The 19,454-nt window shown below is 47.6% G+C and overlaps 1 protein-coding gene across 1 annotated transcript in view; it reads right to left on the bottom strand.

Moving 5' to 3' along the window:
- Nucleotides 1–313: 313 nt before the first annotated feature.
- pnpla6 (patatin-like phospholipase domain containing 6) overlaps nt 314–19,454 on the bottom strand; it is a 29,249-nt gene continuing 10,108 nt past the window's right edge. Inside the window, exons 16-36 of the mRNA XM_083693978.1 lie at nt 18,715–18,792; nt 18,282–18,487; nt 17,859–17,990; nt 17,349–17,472; nt 16,468–16,581; nt 16,210–16,285; nt 15,851–16,000; nt 15,583–15,646; nt 15,215–15,383; nt 14,437–14,619; nt 13,984–14,102; nt 13,482–13,638; nt 13,113–13,229; nt 12,940–13,009; nt 6,690–6,806; nt 4,258–4,406; nt 3,840–3,992; nt 3,477–3,593; nt 3,187–3,280; nt 2,661–2,806; nt 314–2,531 (exon numbers count right to left, since the gene is read on the bottom strand). Coding sequence (XP_083550104.1) covers nt 2,454–2,531; nt 2,661–2,806; nt 3,187–3,280; nt 3,477–3,593; nt 3,840–3,992; nt 4,258–4,406; nt 6,690–6,806; nt 12,940–13,009; nt 13,113–13,229; nt 13,482–13,638; nt 13,984–14,102; nt 14,437–14,619; nt 15,215–15,383; nt 15,583–15,646; nt 15,851–16,000; nt 16,210–16,285; nt 16,468–16,581; nt 17,349–17,472; nt 17,859–17,990; nt 18,282–18,487; nt 18,715–18,792 — 2,613 coding nt within the window. The 3' untranslated portion in view covers nt 314–2,453. The remainder of the gene's footprint in view (nt 2,532–2,660; nt 2,807–3,186; nt 3,281–3,476; nt 3,594–3,839; nt 3,993–4,257; nt 4,407–6,689; nt 6,807–12,939; nt 13,010–13,112; nt 13,230–13,481; nt 13,639–13,983; nt 14,103–14,436; nt 14,620–15,214; nt 15,384–15,582; nt 15,647–15,850; nt 16,001–16,209; nt 16,286–16,467; nt 16,582–17,348; nt 17,473–17,858; nt 17,991–18,281; nt 18,488–18,714; nt 18,793–19,454) is intronic.

Below are 19,454 nucleotides of genomic sequence, written 5' to 3'. Positions count from 1 at the left end.
AGAAAGCATAAAATAAGAGATGTCGTCACTTACTTCTCAACTCTTGTATTTACAAATTGTTGTCGTCATGAAACGGTCTGCATTTGGATGCATGTGTCCATCTTAGAAAATGAAGGAAACTAATCTCCAAACTTGCTTATTCTACACTAGTCTGCAAACGCTGGGAAATGTACTCCCCACTCTACCAAGCAAACTAAAGGTTGTCCCAAGGACGGACAGATCACCAGCGAGTATAACTAATTAAATAACATCCCATCAACATCAGATTAGAAATGTAATAACATGTCTACAATGAATCAGAAACACCAAAATGTTGCATTATAATTTAATTTATTATTCAGTCTGCATATTATTAACGTCTCTTTAATTCAAAATTACACTTGCGTACGTCTTCCGTCTCCATTGGCAACGGCATCTTAAGGCAGATGCAAATAAAACAAAACAAAAATCGAATTTTCTAACCCAAGAAATTATTCTAAATACTCATCAAGTGCAAAATAGCTAAAGCAAAGCTAAATAAGAAATGAATTACTCATTTCATAATATATATTCATGTCGGTAGAATTCTCCATTTGGATTTTTTCTTCTTTTTCAGTGTTATTAAAAAAGCTAATAAAAAAGCCAGTGGTAAAACAAATAAATAGAAACAAAAACAAAAATTGGCATCAACCATCGAGACACGTTAATGGATTTAAGATGGTACCCTTTCAACCATAGCATCCCATGTTACGCAGCAAAAGCACTGACACAAATATTTCATTCTTATACACATATTATATGTATATACGAGTATTAACATGTGTATTAGTATGGTATGTAGTTTTGTTAAGATTTCTACCATATTAGGTTCGTATTACTCAAGTTTAGACTTCATGAAATGATTTTGTGACAATGAGGTTAAAGTTCATGACCCCATGCAAGCATAAATGGGGAGAGGGAGGTTTTATAATCTACACACGTAGGTCCATTGGCAAACCTCCGTTCTCTCATTGACAGTTACTTTCTATGGTGTGTGGACTAAACTTGGTTTAAAAAGGCAAATGTCGTCCTCTGCTTGGAATACAAGCAAACTCGCAATCATGGCTGAAACCGTAGCGTTGACACACACACACACACTCGCTCCCTACATTTCACTATACATTCTCAAATTCCTACATCTCTCTATGAATTTTTATCTACCTACATCGATGTCTTTCTACTGTATGTGCACATCGGCGGTCCCACAACAATCATCTCTTTCATTTCTTCACTAATCTACCTCTTCATTTTTTTTTATCTGTCTTTTCATCTTTCCACCTCTACTAACCTCCATCTCTCCATTCTACATCAGTTCTACTTCTGGTCTCTAAATTAATAAATGTAATCTACATCTGCTTAGCTTTCTACATTGCTATGTCTGTCTGTCACAGGGGAGGCTGGTGGAGGTAGAAATCGGAGGACGGGCTCATTCTAATGCATGGAACGGAATGTTGACGCACGTGTTTGATACCATTCCTCAGTCCGTCCCATGCATTACAATGAGCCCGTTCTCCGATTTCTACCTCTAACCAGCCTCCATTTGTCCGTCAGACACGTACACGCACGCACGCACACACACACACCTTCCTCAAACAGCTGAATACAGTTGAATGAATACAGTTAAGTATTGATCACATAATAACACCTATCAGCATCTTCAATAACATACGGCAGAACCATCAATGAAAACATTTCTACATTTTGGACAGACAAACAGGTACATGCAGACAGCAGGGGAGGCTAGTGGAGGTAGAAATTGGAGGACGGGCTCATTGTAATGCATGGAACGGAACAAGGAATCATTGTAATGCATGGAACGGAACGAGGAATGGTATCAAACACAGTGATACCATTCCTCATTCCATTCCATGCATTACAATGAGCCCGTCCTCTGATTTCTACCTCCACCAGCCTCCCTTGGCAGACAGTCTTTCTCTGTCAGCTCAGGCCCCATCAGTACCATCAGAGCTAGGAGGGATCCACCCGGTGGGAGACCGCGGGGAACTTTGACCCAGTATTGTTTTCGTTGTGTTGGTTCTTCCAGAGGCTCCTCTTTAGTCTTTGCCGTCAGTGGGCAGGGGTTATGGATGGTGGTGGTGGGGGTGGTGGTAGACCTTCCAGTCTACAACCAGAGTCGTGTCCAACCTCAGTTTGGAGAGGGTAAGAGGGTAGAGAGGAGAGGTCGAGGTGAGTGACGAAACAATGGGACGCCGGCTTGTTGGAAGTTCAAAGGTCAAAGGTTAGGTATGCTCCCTTACAATGGCTCCGTTTAGTGACAGTAGCTGCAGAAGTCCACAAGAAGCTCATGTCCAGCTCTCCTCCTCCTCCTCCATCACCCCCCCATCTCCTAGTTTTTGGACCCAGAGTCAGTCAGTCTCTCTCTTCATCTTTCACTCTCTCTCTCCTTTCTTCCTCTCCTCCTCTTTCTCCGTGTGTCAGCAGTCGGAGACCTCGGAACAGGTGTTGGAGTCGCTGCGGGTTTTCTTCCGCTGACGGACGGACTTCTCCTCATCCTGGAGGAACAGCGAACACAGCCAGTCACTTCAAACTGTAGAAGAGGTGTGTGTGTGTGTGTGTCTGTGTGTGTAAAGCATCTGGAAAACCCCATCCTGAATATGTGTGTGTGTGTGTGGTACGCGTACCGTCTGGAAGATCCCGTTCTGGCCCCACTCGCCAGGGGAGTGGTCATCTTGGTCGTCTGCCTCCTCTTCCTCCTCCTCCCCCTCTTCCTCTCTCACTGTGTCCATCCCGTCCTCCTCGTACTCTGTCAGACAGTCCGACTCCTCGGCTGAAGGAACGCAATAGAGATGAAGAAGAAGAAGAAATGCCATTTAGCTGACGCTTTTATCCAAAGCGACTTACATTGCAGTGAGTGCATACATTTTTCAGTATATATGGTCCCAGTGGGAATATATAGGCATCAGTCCAGTCAGAGATAGTCATTAGAGATAGTCATCAGAGAGGTCGTCATTAGAGATAGGTCGCCGTATCAACATACATATAAACTTGTGTGAGGTCAAAACATGCAAGATATAAAAAAGGTATTTCTATAAGCATTCATAACTGATGTACTTCAGAAATTCGTGCAATTTGTGAAATATATTTTCACATCATAAAATAGCGGTAGAGAGATGTGACATCTTTTGTATTTGACGGTCCATCCCCTACCCTCTGCTGCGTCGGCCACGTAGCTCTGGACCGGCTCGATCCGGGACACAATCTCAGCCAGGTCGGTGAAGTCTGCTGCTGGGCACGTGCAGGTCTGAGGAACATGACAATGTTATGGCAATGCTTTCAATAAACGTTATTACAATGTCATTACACAGGGAGCACAGAAGGACCAGGAAAGCGCCAGTGAGACTGTTGCACGTTTGGTGTACGGTTTGGGTCACTGTGTGTGTGTGTACGAGACTCTTTGTTTGTTTGTGTGTGTGTGTGTGTGTGCGCGCGCAACTCACGTCTGTTCTCTTGCTGTCGTTGTAATCGGCCGAGCGATGGTCTTTCAGCATGTTGTCTATGATGTCACCGCGAGCCCAGCCAGTGAACAGCAGCTTACCGTGCTGGTACCCCACGTCCTGAAACACAAGGTGGAGATGGGGCCTCTTTTATACCAGGTACAGCAAGGTACAGTAGTACGTTAGGTACTGTAGTATGTTAGCTATATGAAAGTCTATAGACATTCCATATATAGAAGAGAGAGAGAGAGGGAGGGAGAGAGAGAGAGAGGGAGGGAGAGAGAGAAAGCTAAAATTGTCCTTGTGTAACTGCCAGTAACTGCAACCATCACAGCCCTAACACACACACACACAAAATGGACTCACATAGATCTCGTCGAACTTGCCAAAGTCCATGGTCTTGAAGCGGTCTATGGGCGGTCTGATGTACTCGCAGTAGGCACTCTTCTTCACCAGCTCCAGCTGGCGCACACACGACACGTAGGCCAGCCTCGACTGGATCTCTGCCATGTCTGGAACCTGCCCACAGCATGGACCACAGGATGAGTGTGTGTGTGTGTGTGTGTGTGGGAGAGTGAAAAGTGTGAGAGAGAGAGAGAGAGAGTGTGTGTGTGTGTGTGTGTGTGTTACATCCCTTTTCCTGTCATCTCACACACTGATGTAATTCCCGCTTGTATTTGTTATGTCTGTACCACGACTTTGAGCTTTGAGTATTAAAGCTTTATTCCCAGCTTTATTCACGTGAACGACATAATGCATCCTAAATCTAAATCATCATACGCACCTTCACTTTCTCAGCCCAGGGGTTGATCCGTTTCCACAGCAACCACCAGCCGGACAGGCTGTCGCCGTAGTTGCAGAGGTCGGTCTCGTCCTGGCTGCCCACATCGATGGCGATGACCGTCTTGGCGCCGATGTTCCGGGCGATGTCCGCTGTGGGACGTTCACATCGCGCACGCGCGCGCGCGAGACACACACACACACACACACACACACACACACGAGAGCCGGCAGCAGGGGACGATAAGAAGTTCTGGGGTTATTACGGTTGCTAAGTGACACGGTGTATTGGGTTCACACTCGCACTCCAGACAACACACACACACACACACCACAAACAGCTGCATTAGATACACACATTAACAATGGAATACCCCACGACTCCGGTGGAGTGGGGAGGGAGATCAGATTCATAAAGATTGGGGTTCGAAACGGTCCCGAGCGGTTAGAAGATCTCTTGACCCTCTTCGAATATGGGCTTAGATTCATGCTGCCTTAGTTGTGGCAGTGATAATGCAGCGCTGTCTGTGTGTGTGTCTGTGTGTGTGTCTGTGTGTGAGACAACGTACACGACGACAGGTTCCACACAGGGTTGACCCATTGCGAGTGGCCAGCACGCGCCTCATTAGCATATCTCCCATCAGCCTTAGCGTGAGGGAAGTGTACACTTTCAATAATTCAGTGAGAATTAGAGAGTGAGCGTGATTATCCACGTAAACGAGATCCAGGGGGAGGGCTGGTGGAGGTCGAAAATCGGACGACGGGCTCATTGTATGACTCATTCCACTCCATGCATTACAATGAGCTTGTCCTCCGATGTCTACCTCTACCAACCCCCCCCCCCCCCCCCCCCCCCCCCCCCCCCCCCCCCCTGTGTGTTACACACTGGGTCAGTCACTGGAGGGTGCGTTCACAGCTCACCAATACACAGTTAAAAAGGAACGGTACATCACTTATATGACCCAGAACATATTGCACAAACCTGATGGAGACTCAAATACATACATCCCCAATTGAGGAGGATACGTTTAAACAGGTTTGTGAAACATGGTATACAGTACATTTCATTACCAGTAACATTGTATGCAATACACTCTTCGCCCCCATCCCTAATACACTGAACCTTTTATTCTGCGTGCTACAAGGATCATTACATTTAAAAAGAAATATGATAAATTATGTTTATAATTGATGGAGAGTTTTGGTTCTATGGTTGGTTTATATTGCCTTGTGTGACTAGTGAGCTAGGGTTACCGGCAGGGTTTGAACAGATTGATTCAAATCACCTGGCTTTACACTAGCAATATATGGCAAAGGTAGACTATTTTTTGATCATAATCAAATTATGCTTTAAGAAAATAGGATTAGCGCACAGAAAAAAGGTCCTCATCAAAATATAATTTCAACTTGTCCCTTTGTTTCCAGTTGAAATGCAACAAGGAGTCTGTATCGCAAGGTTGGATAGACTGGACTCCTAAGCTGACTACTGTACACTCCGATAAGAACTACAAATATGGGGACTGATTCAGCGTGTTGTGTTTCAACTGGAGGGGACGGAATGTCAGAGCGGACTGGTGTCTTTGTGTTGATGTCACAATGTTTCAAAAGCAATAATAACATTCTCTTGCTGGGTGGGAGAATGGTAGCCAACTACAGTATTGAATTTAATCAGTTTGCCCAAGGCACCCAGAATGATCCCGAATACTGTTATCTTCTTTCCCGCCCTTTTGAAATACTTTCAACCAATCAGACACCGGGCAGCTTGACAGACAACAACGGCATCGTTCAACCCCGATTTAGCGTTCATTTGAAAAACTGGTGGTGACGGGGGTGGTAGGATTTGGGCCGAGTCCACCATCACTCCCACAGACTGGTCGTAGACTCCACACTGGGCCGTTTTCTTCCCATCTGATCTACTGTGGCGACTGAGCCCGGAAATATCAGATTATAATAACAGATTCTTGTCAAATAATAAAAATATAAAATATTTTTTATCGACTGACAGCGTTTTTATCGACTGACAGCACAGTGAGTGCATTTTTAGTATATATGGTCCCAGAGGGAAGAAGGAGATTACATTTCCTGTGTTCTCATTTCCTCCATGTTTGTCTGTCTGATAGGCTAGGCTTTAGTTCACTCACTGCCAAACAAAGAGCCTTTTGTTTTTTTTGTTGTGTTTTTTAAACCAGATGGGGGGGAAAACCCAACACACCGATCAAACGACAGCACTGGTTCATACATACTCACCCATAGATCATTTCCTGTCCCCTTAAAACCCCCTAATACCCCTCTACTGCCCCCCTCCCTCCCATAAGCCTTCCTCTTCTCCCATTGAGGGGGAGGGTTGGGCAGAGGGGCTAGTAGGGGGGGTAGTGGAGGGGGGGGTGGGGGTGGGGGAATGGGGTTTGGGGGGGGGGGGGGGTAACCTCTACTTGCCTGGCAGGTTGTTGATGTAGCCACCGTCCATAAGCAAGTTGCCATCTTTGGGGTCGCACAGAGGTGGCAGGTACCCCGAGAGGGTCATGCTCGCCCTCACATAACGCCACAGTGAGCCTGGCACACCGGGAGGAGGGAGGGGAGGAGGAGGGGAGGGGGGGGGATAACATCTCAATAACGTTGCTGTAACGTCTCAGGTTAGTGCGTTGGCAGACCACAATCCCAGCCCAGAGGAGGGGGAGGGTGATGGAGGGGGGGGGAGGTAACCGTAAGGGGCTGAGGTCACCCCCCCCCCCCCACCCAAATATGATGGTTATAACCATAGACTGGGAATGTGGTTCTGCCTACCTCTATACTTGCTTCTGCATCCCCCTAACCTCCTTACCCTGCACAGAGACCTGTGTGTGTGTGTGTGTGTGTGTGTGTGTGTGTGTGTGTGTGTGTGTGTGTGTAGGGGCTACCACAGGGTAAGAGGGTAGGGGTGCAATCACAGAGTGGCGAGGTAGATTTGATCTCCAAACCTCTGTCCCCACAACAACCATCCGCTGCTCCTTGTGAGTTTCTCTGAATGTCTAATCTAGCCACACTCCAAAACCAAAACCATTAAAACTATATTGAAACATTTGGCCTGTCCCGTCGTATCGCTATCTACACACAAGAAGCAGTGCTGGGTGTGTTGTTGAGGGGGTGGATCGGTGTCTGGAGATCTTACAGTGAACATGTTAGGGGCAACCAGCTAGTCCTGCCCTGAGCTGTCCTGCATTACCGCTCAGGTCCAGCAGAGGGCAGGAGCAGGCTGGGCGCTGCATGGGTTGGAAGGATAAGGAGCACCAGAGAAAGAGAAGAGTGCTGCTGTACGTGGAATTTGAAGGGGGGGGGGGGGGGGGGGGTAGCCGAGCAAAATTCACTTGTGTGGGTGGAGTGGTCTAGGAAAAAGAACTTAGGTTTTAACTGAGGACCAAATTTGGTCCCAAAGTTGACCATTTAGCCCGTACGTTCTGATTGAGGCCATAAACTAACTAACGTAGACACAAAAACTGATGATATGTTGGGGTATATCCAACGGTAGGATCCAGAACACTCTCACAACTTGCAAAAGCTAAAGGAAAAAAACAGGGGACGCCAACACGGTTATCTATATATATATTTAGGCTTATAAATATATAGATGCATACACTGACATGCACATGAACGCAAGCAAAGCGAAGGGGGGTGGTGGTGGTGGGGGGGGGGGGGGTGGAGAGGTCCTGCTTAGGGAAGCATAACATGTCCTGTGGGGGGTGGTGCAACCGCTCGACATAACCCATAAGCCCTATAAAAGCACTCCTTTGGTGGGCAACGCAGGGGGACGAGAGACGCTAGCGATGGACAAACGGACACATGGACAACACTGGAGAGAAAAATGACAACAAAACCAGGACACAAAGAAAGGGACAGAATGAGATGTCCGGACAGATCTTTCTCCCCCGTCACGAAACCGTCGACGGCACGCCGGCTCTTGACCTCATAGCGACCTCTTCTGAGAGAAAGCTCTTTTTTCAGCGAGTTTTTCGTTCAACTCTAGGACTGACCTACACTGATCCTAAAGGCTGACCCAAGCTTTACGCTTTAGGAAGAAGAGGGGGAGAAAAGCACCCAGGCGTGGAAAGGCCTCAAGCCTAAGTGACTGTATCATCGCAGAAAGAAGCAGGAGAGTAGAGTGTGTATTCTGTGTGTGTGTGTGTGTGTGTGTGTGTGTATACCAGCCAAGTGCAGAACATGTGAGATGGAGAGGAGGGTGTGGAGGTGGAACGGAACGGGGGAGGGCGCCACTACAGTAACAGGACCAGCATGCATCTCTCTGGCCTCTGACCCATGGATATACACCTGCCTGCCATGAGCAAAGCCTCACTGCCGATCAGGGGACAAAGAGGGAGGGGTTTTCACACAGAGGGCGGGGCCAAGCCAATTCAGAAGTGGTGCGTGTGTGTGTGTGTGTGTGTGCGTAGTTGGGAGGGGGGGATGTGTGTGAAGTAAGAAGCCAAATTGATGAGGGAAATACCGTTGAAGTGTTGGTTAAGTGCGGGACATCACTCCCCTTCACTCAAATACTCAAACATGTAAGTTTATCAAACTCTCCTTCCAAACCATGGGTTCCCAATGTCCAACTGGTCAGGGGGGAGGGGTTGGTTAAAGGGCGAGACGGAATATGGGAGGGGGGTAGGGTAGCCGAGTGGTCGATGGGAGGGAATCAGGGGTTTGAACTCTGACCTGGGACATTGTTAACATAGCAACCATCCACAAGCAAGTGGCCATCCTTGGGGTCGCAGAGGGGAGGTAAATAGGGGGTGTAGGACGCACTGGCTCTGACATAGCGCCAGAGACTGCCTGTCAAAATGAAGATGACAAGGAGGGACATCAAACATGGACACAGAGAGAGAGAGAGAGAGAGAGAGAGAGAGAGGTAGGCAGGTAGGTTCAGGTAGAGAGAGAGAGAAAGGTAGGTTCAGGTAGAGAGAGAGAGGGAGACAGAGAGAGATAGGTAGGTAGGTTCAGGTAGAGAGAGAGAGGGAGACAGAGAGAGAGAGGTAGGTAGGTAGGTTCAGGTAGAGAGAGAGAGGGAGACAGAGAGAGAGAGGTAAGTAGGTAGGTACAGGTAGAGAGAGAGGTAGGTACAGGTAGAGAGAGAGAGGGAGAGGTAGGTTCAGGTAGAGAGAGAGGTAGGTCGAGGTAGAGAGAGAGAGGGAGACAGAGACAGAGAGAGAGAGAGGTAGGTAGGTAGGTTCAGGTAGAGAGAGAGGGAGACAGAGAGAGAGAGAGAGAGAGGTAGGTAGGTTCAGGTAGAGAGAGAGGTAAGTAGAGGTAGAGAGAGAGAGGGAGACAGAGACAGAGAGAGAGAGGTAGGTAGATTCAGGTAGAGAGAGAGGTAGGTAGAGGTAGAGAGAGAGGTAGGTAGGTAGGTTCAGGTAGAGAGAGAGGTAGGTAGAGGTAGAGAGAGAGAGGTAGGTAGGTTCAGGTAGAGAGAGAGGTAGGTAGAGGTAGAGAGAGAGAGAGAGAGAGGTAGGTTCAGGTAGAGAGAGAGGTAGGTAGAGGTAGAGAGAGAGAGAGAGAGAGGTAGGTAGAGGTAGAGAGAGAGAGGTAGGTAGGTTCAGGTAGAGAGAGAGGTAGGTAGAGGTAGAGAGAGAGAGAGAGAGAGGTAGGTTCAGGTAGAGAGAGAGGTAGGTTCAGGTAGAGAGAGACGTAGGTAGAGGTAGAGAGAGAGATGGCAAGGGAAGAGAGGGGAAAATAGCAAGAAGTGGCAGAGAGCAGGAGACAGATGGAGGAGATGAGGGACAGAACATGTCCAGAGCTCCTGCAATATAACAACTTGCAAACTCCCAAATTTTCCCTTTCCATAAAACCCTGCATGAACATTTCTGAATACACTAAACAACATTACCTTAGGAGTGGCCAGCTCATATAAAACAACAATTGCATTTATACAAATATTGGCCAAAATAAGAATAATATACAGATGTTTTATTTTTTTTAAAAAGGCTATCATATTACAACAGATATCTCAACTGACTGAAACTACAAATATCAGTAAATCGCTAACCATAAACAATAAAGGGCTACTCTTTAAAAAAAAAAAAAATAATAATAATAATAATAATAATAATATCATCCCATTCAAGTCTTCCCCAGACTTACAAAAGTCACAGTAAGTCTATCTGGTGTTTGTCTAAAGTGTACGTATTAGAATAAGCTTGGTTAGATAGATGACAGAGCCTACTACAGCCAGAGAGAGAGAGAGAGAGAGAGAGAGAGAAAGAGAGTGTGTGTGAGAGAGAGAGGGAGCGAAAGAGCGAGAGAGAATGTCTATCACTTTCAGAAGCACCACAAAAAAAATGCCCCACAGAGGAGAGAGAGAGGAGGTGATGGCATGATAGAACAAAGAGGGAGGGAGGGAGGGAGGGAGATCCATAAAAAGAAGAGAAACCACGAGTTAAAGACAGACAGAGGGGAGGACTACAAGCCAGGCTGAGTGTTATCTTGTGCACACTAGTAAAAGGGACCGTGACTTCATTAATGGTGTTAACCACATCTCACAGCCGTAGCCACCATGACTATTGGCCTAGGGTGGAAATTAACGAAATAAACAAAAGAAAAAGAAATAGAAAAACTCACTCCATTAATACCCATGGGACACCGCTGTGCCTAGCTGTGTCTCTGAGATCCACTGGCGTCTACTGTAGCAGCCTAGGGCAGCACGGGGTGTTGCACAAACCGAATGGCACCATTGCGTACCCTTGCGTTTCTTGACGCAACAACTGTGCAACATCCTCTATTGAAAAACCACCGATGGAGGTTGGTGTTGAAATGGCTCACACTCACTGAGCTGTGAACAAACATCACTCCCTGATCGTGTGTGTGCATGTCTGCCTGTCTGTCTGAGTGTGTGTGTGTGTGTGTGTGTGTGTGTGTGTGTGTGCATGTCTGCCTGTCTGTGTGTGTGTGTGTGTGTGTGTGTCTGTGTGTGTGTGTGTGTGTGTGTGTGTGCGTGTCTGCCTGTCTGTGTGTGTGTGTGTGTGTGTCTGCCTGTGTGTGTGTGTGTGTGTGTGTGTGTACAGTAATAAGAGGTTTTTAGAGCAATATGAAAGAAAGCACATCAGGAAAACTATGGAAAGCGGAGGAGGGAGGGAGGGAGGGAGCGAGGGAAGGAGGGGCGGAGGGAGTGGCGTTAGGGAGAGCAGGGAGAAGCAAGGGAAGAATGTTCTGGATCCTACTTGTTGACGCGGACAAGGGTGGGTGGGTGGGTGGGGGTGGGGGGGGTCAGCTACTAACACTATGCCTATGACTAACAATAGGCCTAAGCACGGATGCTACACGTTCCCGAGATTCACTACATGAGCAGTTAACATTAGAGTCATCACTACAGCGTTGGTTCAGCATTGTTTTTAAAGCCATGTTTTGTTTTTTTGACACAACACTGATGTAAAAGGAAATGTGGGTTGAGGAGGACATTTAAATTGCTAGCGTGACCCATGTTATGTTTCGCAAGAGAGAAAGAGAACGAGAGAAAGAAAAGAGAGAGAGAGAGAGAGAGAGAGAGATGGGAGGATTAGGTAGACTAGGTTGTCAAGAGGAAGTGAACATCAAGAGGAAGCGACATCAGAGTAGGAAGCTGAATAGAGAGTTAGAGTAAAGCTTTGCTCTGGCAGTAAGTACAGACATGCCAAGGATGCAAGCACACAAGCATTCTAGGCTCATCAGCGGGACCCCCCCCGCACGACCTTATGGACCCCCAAATCCAGCATTCACTAAGAAGAAAACTTGTCTAATATGCATAATCAGTAAACAAGAATCTAATTTTGTAACAATTTGATAGATATAAAAGCTACTTTTCCATATCAAATGTATGTCCTTTCTCAAAGGACACCTCTAGACATTGAAGACATGAACAGCAAACTGGATTTGGGGGTGGGGGTGGGGCTGGGCAACCCAGCCTAGGACTACACCAGCTATAGTTAGTGGCAGTGCATTTCTCAACTGTCAGTCAAACACAAAGCATACATTATTAACAGTCAATCATTCTATGGATGAAGAATCAAGCATGAAAATGGCTTTTTAACTTATTTTTTACCCTACTTTTCTCACGATAAAAGCTGGAAAGCATGCGACCTCTAGGCTGTTATGGTTTTAAAAATGGTCTAACTTATCAACTGGATCATCTAACCATCGAGTTCCTCACTGATCCAAACAACTCTCTTCTCTTGCCTGGTCTTTGATAAGCTTATATCATCTCTCGATTAATTGCTAGAGTTCATTAACATGCTGAAATGAGGGGCCAGGGAGTTTTAATAGCTGTAATCACTGACTCAGTGAGCCCGCAGAATTTCGAATTAGCTGAATAATTCCGTAAGGGGCATTTGGAGTGACTAAGAGAGTCGATTAATGACCATGCCAATTTCACACATTAGTTCTCAGTCATCTCTGGGAGTTGCATTATAAGTAGATTTTTGTTTTAGAGTTTTTGAGCTGTGAATAGAGTGTCTAATTGACCTACACAGTCTATGTAACACACTTAGAGTGTGTTGTGTGTGTGTGTGTGTCAACTGACTACTTAAGACTGACCCTAACAGCTATCGAAGTCCTACTGTCACCAATTCCTGAAGCAATGACAAACCATTCCTATTCTACGCTAAAATAACCAACGTATACATATTTATCCGTTCAAAAAACAGCGATAGAGCGGAGGGGGAGGGGTCAGCGCTCAGCTGCCACTCACCGTCTTGGTGCACACGCATGGCGGAGGCCGTGATGTCAGTGGTGACGTTGAAATACGGGAGCCACAGGTCCTGGGTACATACAAAACATGTGAGATAGACACAGACACAGACACAGACACAGACACAGACACAGACACAGACACCTCAACAGTCCTTTGCAGTGGCCTCTCACCTCAGCTTGCTTGTCCTGGAACACTTTGGAGATGCTGGTGTTGAAGGCAGAGCCAGAGAACATGGAGGTGATGGGATAAGTCAGGTCCAGGACGGTCTTGAACACAGAGTTCATTGCCTGTAGGGGCCAGCGAGGAGGAGAGGGAGAGGGAGAGGGAGAGGGAGAGAGATTCAAGGGGATGACAGAGACAGAGAGAGAGCGAGTGAGTGAGTGAGGGAGGGCCAGAGAGAGAGAGAGAGAAAGTGAGAGAGAGAGACATGTAATTCATTTCAGACGGACTAATGAACACATAATGAACATGTCTGAGAGGTGAACTGCATGACAGGAAAGCGTGGGGTTGGGGGGGGGGGAGGGGGGCGGGGGGCGGACCTTGGACCACTCTCTGGCTCTCTGCTTGGTGCGCACGGCACTCCTCTCCTCAGCGTACAGCGCCCCGATGAACGAGCCGATGGAAGTCCCGCCCACGATGTCGATGGGAATCCCCGCCTCCTCCATGGCCTTGATAACGCCCACGTGCGAGCAGCCTCTGCAGGAGTGACAGGGACAACCACCAATCAATCAGAGACGAGGGAAAAACCACAACAACAACAACTGTTCCGGGAACTGTGAAGGCGCTTGGGCCTGGTTCCAATCCTTTGGAAATGCATCTTTCCTTCCACCCTTCCTTGAAGTAATGACTGATCTCACATGGATGGAATGGTCCTGAGCGAGCTTTTCATTGCATTGCTTTCACCTATCAAGGTCATGTCAGATCTGTGATTTCATTAAGGAAGGAAGGTTGCACGCATGCATTCATACAGGGCCTCGTGCTGTGTCCCGATAGTTTTAAAATGGCTTCCTTTCCTCGTCTCCTTCCCTCAGTCCCACTCACCTGGCGCCCCCTCCCCCCAGCACCAGGGCGATGCTGTTGCCGGTCAGGACCCGGGCCAGCCGAGAGAAATCGCTGTGTCTGTCCGCCGTCTTCTCAAACACCTTCTCATACACCTCCCTCTGCCAAACAAAAACACACACACACACACACACACACACACACACACAATACACACCGTCATCTCCCAACACTCCATGCTGCTCAATATACTTGACATATAAACAAATACCCATATCTTTCAGATAGATATCTACTGGTACTCATTCACACGTATGTCTTTCAAATATCTGCTTTTGAAAATCAAGGCATACGTATCGCATTCATGTTTAGCCGGACGGGTTTAATGAGCGTCTGTTTCAATAGGACACAGTGAGTGTGGGATGAGTACTAGCACCGAAAGGACACCGCCGCAAGCGGAAAGATTCTTTTATTTGGGTCGAAAAGGCTGCGAACCAGTTTGGAGGGTCCCCGTCTGGAGAAGACCCGGCGGGGGCACCGGAGGTGCAGGTGTCCGGAGCACCAGCTGCGCATGTTGAGCCACTCCACGGTCCTGGAGGGTCCCGGCCCGTCCTCGCGGTGCAGCAGGACCAGCTGCTTCAGGGCCCGCACCGCCGTGTTCTCCAACATCTGCTCCAGCTGCAGGGAGAGAGGGACAGGGAACGCGCACACACGCACACACGCACACACACACACACACACACACACACACGGGGGGGAGAAACAGGCATCGGCAGAGTTAGTGAGGCGATTAGAGACCAGGTGCAAATAAAGCCACTTCAGACATTTTTGTACTTATTTGGCTTTCATTCAATTGAAGACTGAATCATACGAAACCAACAGATATACACCCGTACTATAGACCATACAGACAAGACCCATAGACCCATAATAAAGACCCATAATAAAGACCCATACAGACAAGCTAGCCAGAGAAGAGATACATGACTGAGGATAGGGTGTAGACTAGGCACAACCAATCATGTTCTCAAGAGGTGAGATGTTCATGTGGATGTTCACAGTAGAAGACCAACAACACCTAACCCCACCCAACAACACCCTAACACCCCTACTGCCCTCAAACTACACCCCCCTCCTCCTTCCTCCACCTCCTCCTCTTCACCTGTCCAAGACAGAACCTCACCCAACACTCCCCTCAGCCCTTCAGCCCCTCAGCCCCTCAGCCCCCCCCGTCACTCAGCCTCCGCCCCCCCTAGACTACCACCCCTCCTACCTGTCCAAGGGCGGGCTCCTGGTCCCCCAGGCCCACGATGAGGATGCAGTCGGCTTGGCGGATGCAGCGCTGAGTCCAGGGGGTCATGGTGCTGTCCGTCTGGTACAGAACGATCCGGTTGATGTCCTCCTGCTGGGCCAGCCAGCCAGACAAACGGTACTCATGGATACTGAACGGGGGGGGGGGAGAGAGAGAGAGAGAGAGAGAGAGGAATAGGGTTCAAATAAAAACACTGCAGGGGAGGAGAGGGAGGTTAAAAAGAAGAAAGTCTTCGATAGAAAAAGGGCAAAACAGAGAGAAGAGAGAGAGGAGAGAAAAAGTTTGGAGGTTGGAGAAGATTCTTGACTGACTAATGTCATCCAACAGACCTGTCCAGAGCCGAGGCCCCCAGTCGCTCTCTGATGATGTCACTGGTCAACAGCAGGGTTGGTCCTACACATCAGGAGACAGACAAGAGACGTAAGTAAACAGCAAGACAGAACAATAACTATTCACTATAAAAACAGATACAATGGTCTTCATCAATAATCTGGTGTAATAATCTATCTTTCCACAGAGGGTTGATGTTGATCGGAACGGGAGGGGCGTGATCAGCTTTGAATGGTGATTGACAGATGAGACAGCGTGGGCGGGTACCGATGGCGCTGAGGGCGTGGCTGAGCTCCAGGTTGAAGGCGTTGATCGGCACATCGTCAGATATGGGCAGGACGGCCACGGTGGACAAGTTACTGGCGGGGTTGGTGACGTCAGAGCTGGACGCCACGCTGGACAAGCCCAGTGCTGAACCTAGAGGACAGAAAGATGGGGTGAGAGAGTGTGTGTGTGTGTGTGTGTGCCCATGTACACATCATAAGTGTATGCGCGCCTATGTACGCATCATGCGTGTGTGTGTGTGCCCAAGTATGCTTCATAAGTGTATGCGCGCGTGTGTGTGTGTGTGTGTGTGTGTGTGTGTGTGTGTATGCAGTAGTGCTGCTATATGTGTGCATGTGAACCTGAAAAGGGTCCGCGGGCCTGTTGCAAGTTCCCCAGGATCTTCTGTCCCAACAAGTGGATCAACCTGGTCACCACCTACACACACACAGAACCACTTATGACCATCTGTGTGGTCCAAACACGGTCCACACACACACACTACCACGGTCAAAACACAACAACTTGTAATGGGTTATTACAGTTTATGGGTTAATGAGAGCAGTTCCCAAATCAGTTGTTAAGACCAATTCTAGTCAAAACAAGGTGGAAACACTCACCTGAGGGTACCTCCTCTTGATGTTATTGAGCGTTCCTTCAGGCAGCTTGACCAGTTCAGTGTCTCTGACCGCGTGGACCGTGGTGGCTCGTGGTTGTCTGGTCAGAGCCTCCACCTCGGGAAGACATCGAGGGTTCATAAGTTTCATATTGATACTTTTTATTTACTTATTTTCCCTCACTGTGCATGCATAAAGAATGTGAAAATAGTATTTATTTAGAGGTTAATAAGTTTCTTCACATCATCATATAGTATATCGACTTTTCTTTTGATTCATCATCCTCACTCTGTGCATAGAGAATCGGAAAACGGCACTGATTTAGCCACCTGCAACTCATGTCTAAAAATACATTATTTTCTAAATAACTTTATCGACACTATAACTAAGAAAGACCTGTCTAGAACTTATATTAAAACCTCACCGTAACTATCTACGATCTAAAACATAAAAGGTTAATGAGAACAAAAAAATAATCATTTTGACATTTGCCTCCCAGACTGCAGCCTGTGACTGTGTTTCCATAAAGCCCCAGGGACATTAAGTGGGTTCTATTCTGGGTGGGTTCCGCTGGAGACAGAAGACCCATCTCTTCAGGCTACATCTTACCTGTCCCTCCTAAAGACCTCTTCACCGACCCCCCCCACCCCCCCACTACCCCTCTGTACAGTTCCTCTACTGGTAATAATAATAATAACAAAAAAAGAAGTAATATCCTTCCTTCTTCTAGCATTGTGACTGCCAGCACAGATTAGATTAGATCTAGCATAGATTTGTTCTTATGTTGACTGACGGACAGATGATTCACTTACTTTAGACAAATGTACAAAATGTCGCTTTGGATAAAAGCAAACATTTAAATGTAAGTGTAAGTGTGTTCTCACCACTCCTATCAGGTCCCCCCGGCCGTACTCTCCCACCAGCTCCTTCTTGCCGTTGGCCTTGCGGATGACGGACCGCAGGCGACCGTTCAGGACGATGTAGGTGCAGTCTGACTGGTCGTCCTGCCTGGAGGTGGGAGGATGACGGGGGAGGGGGGAGAGGGAGAGGGATAGGGAGAGAGAGAGAGGGAGGGAGGATGACGGAGGAGAGGAGGGGGGACGGAAAACAGTGGGTAAACAATTGCATTCATTTATCATCAATCGCCACTGGTTGATATGGTTTTCCAGCATGCAAGATAAATGTTTATATAAATGTGTATATAAATGTGTAGATAAATGTGTATATACTGCCTAAAGTTATGTGTTTTCATTTGTCAAAGTGATACACTGAGGAATGTTGTTTTGAAAACTGCTTTGTATACCTGTGTCAGTAAAACAAAACTCACAACATTATAAGACCCCCCCCCCCGCCAACACACACACACACACACACACACACACACACACACACACCTATAGAGAGCTCTTCCAGCCTCCACAGCCATCCAGTCGATGGCGAAGTCCATCTGTCTGACGAAGGGGGACATGCGTATGGCTACGGTGTGGGCCACGCTCAAGACAACACTGGGCTGCTCACGCATGATCCTGCAGGGGGCGGCAGAGAGCACACAGCCAGGGCCGGGGTCAACACACTCAGGTATCACCTTCAGGTATTCAGTCACTAGATGGCCATGTTTATAAAGGACGAAAGCAGAGCAGAGGCCAAGTGCCCAGACCAATTTCTCCACCTACTTCCTGAACTGTGGACTTGTGCATGTCCCCATAATGGATTTAAAAGCATATGATTGGTGTAAATTAAACATTAAATCCCATGTTTACACCTAACCCTATGCTTTTAAATCTATGTTGTGGCGAGAGAGAGAGAGAGACACTCACTCATAGAAGTCGGACTTGGAGATCTTGAGGAAGGTGCAGTCCCGTACGGCCTTGATAGTGAAGATGAGGGGTTCTCCTGTGAGCACGGACAGCTGTCCCACCATCTCCCCAGGCTGGGTGATGAACAGACACACTGCATCCTGCTTGTCAATCATCCTCTGGTACACATGCAGGCAGCCAGACAGGACGAAGTGCAGACTCGCGTCCTGAGAGAGAGAGAGGAGGGGAAAGAGAAGAGGAGGGGAGGACAGGAGCGAGAGAGAGAGAGAGAGAGAGAGAGAAAGGACAAGGATGGAGTGGAAAGGAAGGGAGGAAGAATGAAATACATGAAAAACATTAGATAAGATAAGTGAGGATGGATAAAACATGTCTTTCCTTTTTGAATGTTTTGACACTTCAAAAGAGGAGAGGAAGGGAGGAGAGGACTCCGTACCTGGTCCCCCTGTCTGGCCAGCACTGCTCCAGCCTTAGCATAATGGATGGTCACCCTCCCATTCAACAGAGCAGGATCCTGCAGAGAGAGAGAGAGAGGGGGAGGAAGAGAGAGAGAGGGGGAGAGAGAGAGAGGGGGAGGAAGAGAGAGAGAGAGGAGGAGGAAGAGAGAGAGAGAGAGAGAGTTAAACAATGAGATAAAGCGAGAGAATGATGAAGCAATTGTCTGTCGAAACAATATCTCTCTCTCTCTCTCTAGGCCTGGGTCGTGGGCAGCAGTGGGCAACAAATCAAAAAATGCCAAATGCCAGGGTGTCCCGAGACTGACATCTCCAACTTCAGATGGTCTATCTATGCCACCGCCAACTGCAACTCTAGATTGTGAAACTAGCTGTAATGATTAAAAAGAAGGAGAGAGAGAGAGAAAGAGAGAGAGAGAGAGAGAGAAAGAGATAGAGAGAGAGAGAGAGAGATTGAGTCAGAGAGGGTAACCGAGGCGGTGAACTCTGCGTGCCCTCCTGCAGGACTCCCGCCCTGGTCTACACTCATTTTGTCCTCGTTTTTTGATAAGCAAGTCATTTCAGTCTTCAGCAGATGCTCTTACACCGACCGTCTAAAAATAGTCTCATCTAGTCAGAGTCGATTCAAAAACGGGAGGCAGAAACGACAATTTATTTCAATACCATCTTCAATTGTTTTGTTGTCCCACTTAGCCTACTTCTACACAGAGTTGTTCCACGG

The sequence above is a fragment of the Argentina silus genome (assembly GCF_951799395.1).
Source record: "Argentina silus genome assembly, chromosome: 22".
Classification (NCBI taxonomy): domain Eukaryota; kingdom Metazoa; phylum Chordata; class Actinopteri; order Argentiniformes; family Argentinidae; genus Argentina; species Argentina silus.
The sequence above is the reverse complement of the archived record's forward strand: the minus strand, read 5'-3'. Positions and strand labels throughout refer to the sequence as shown.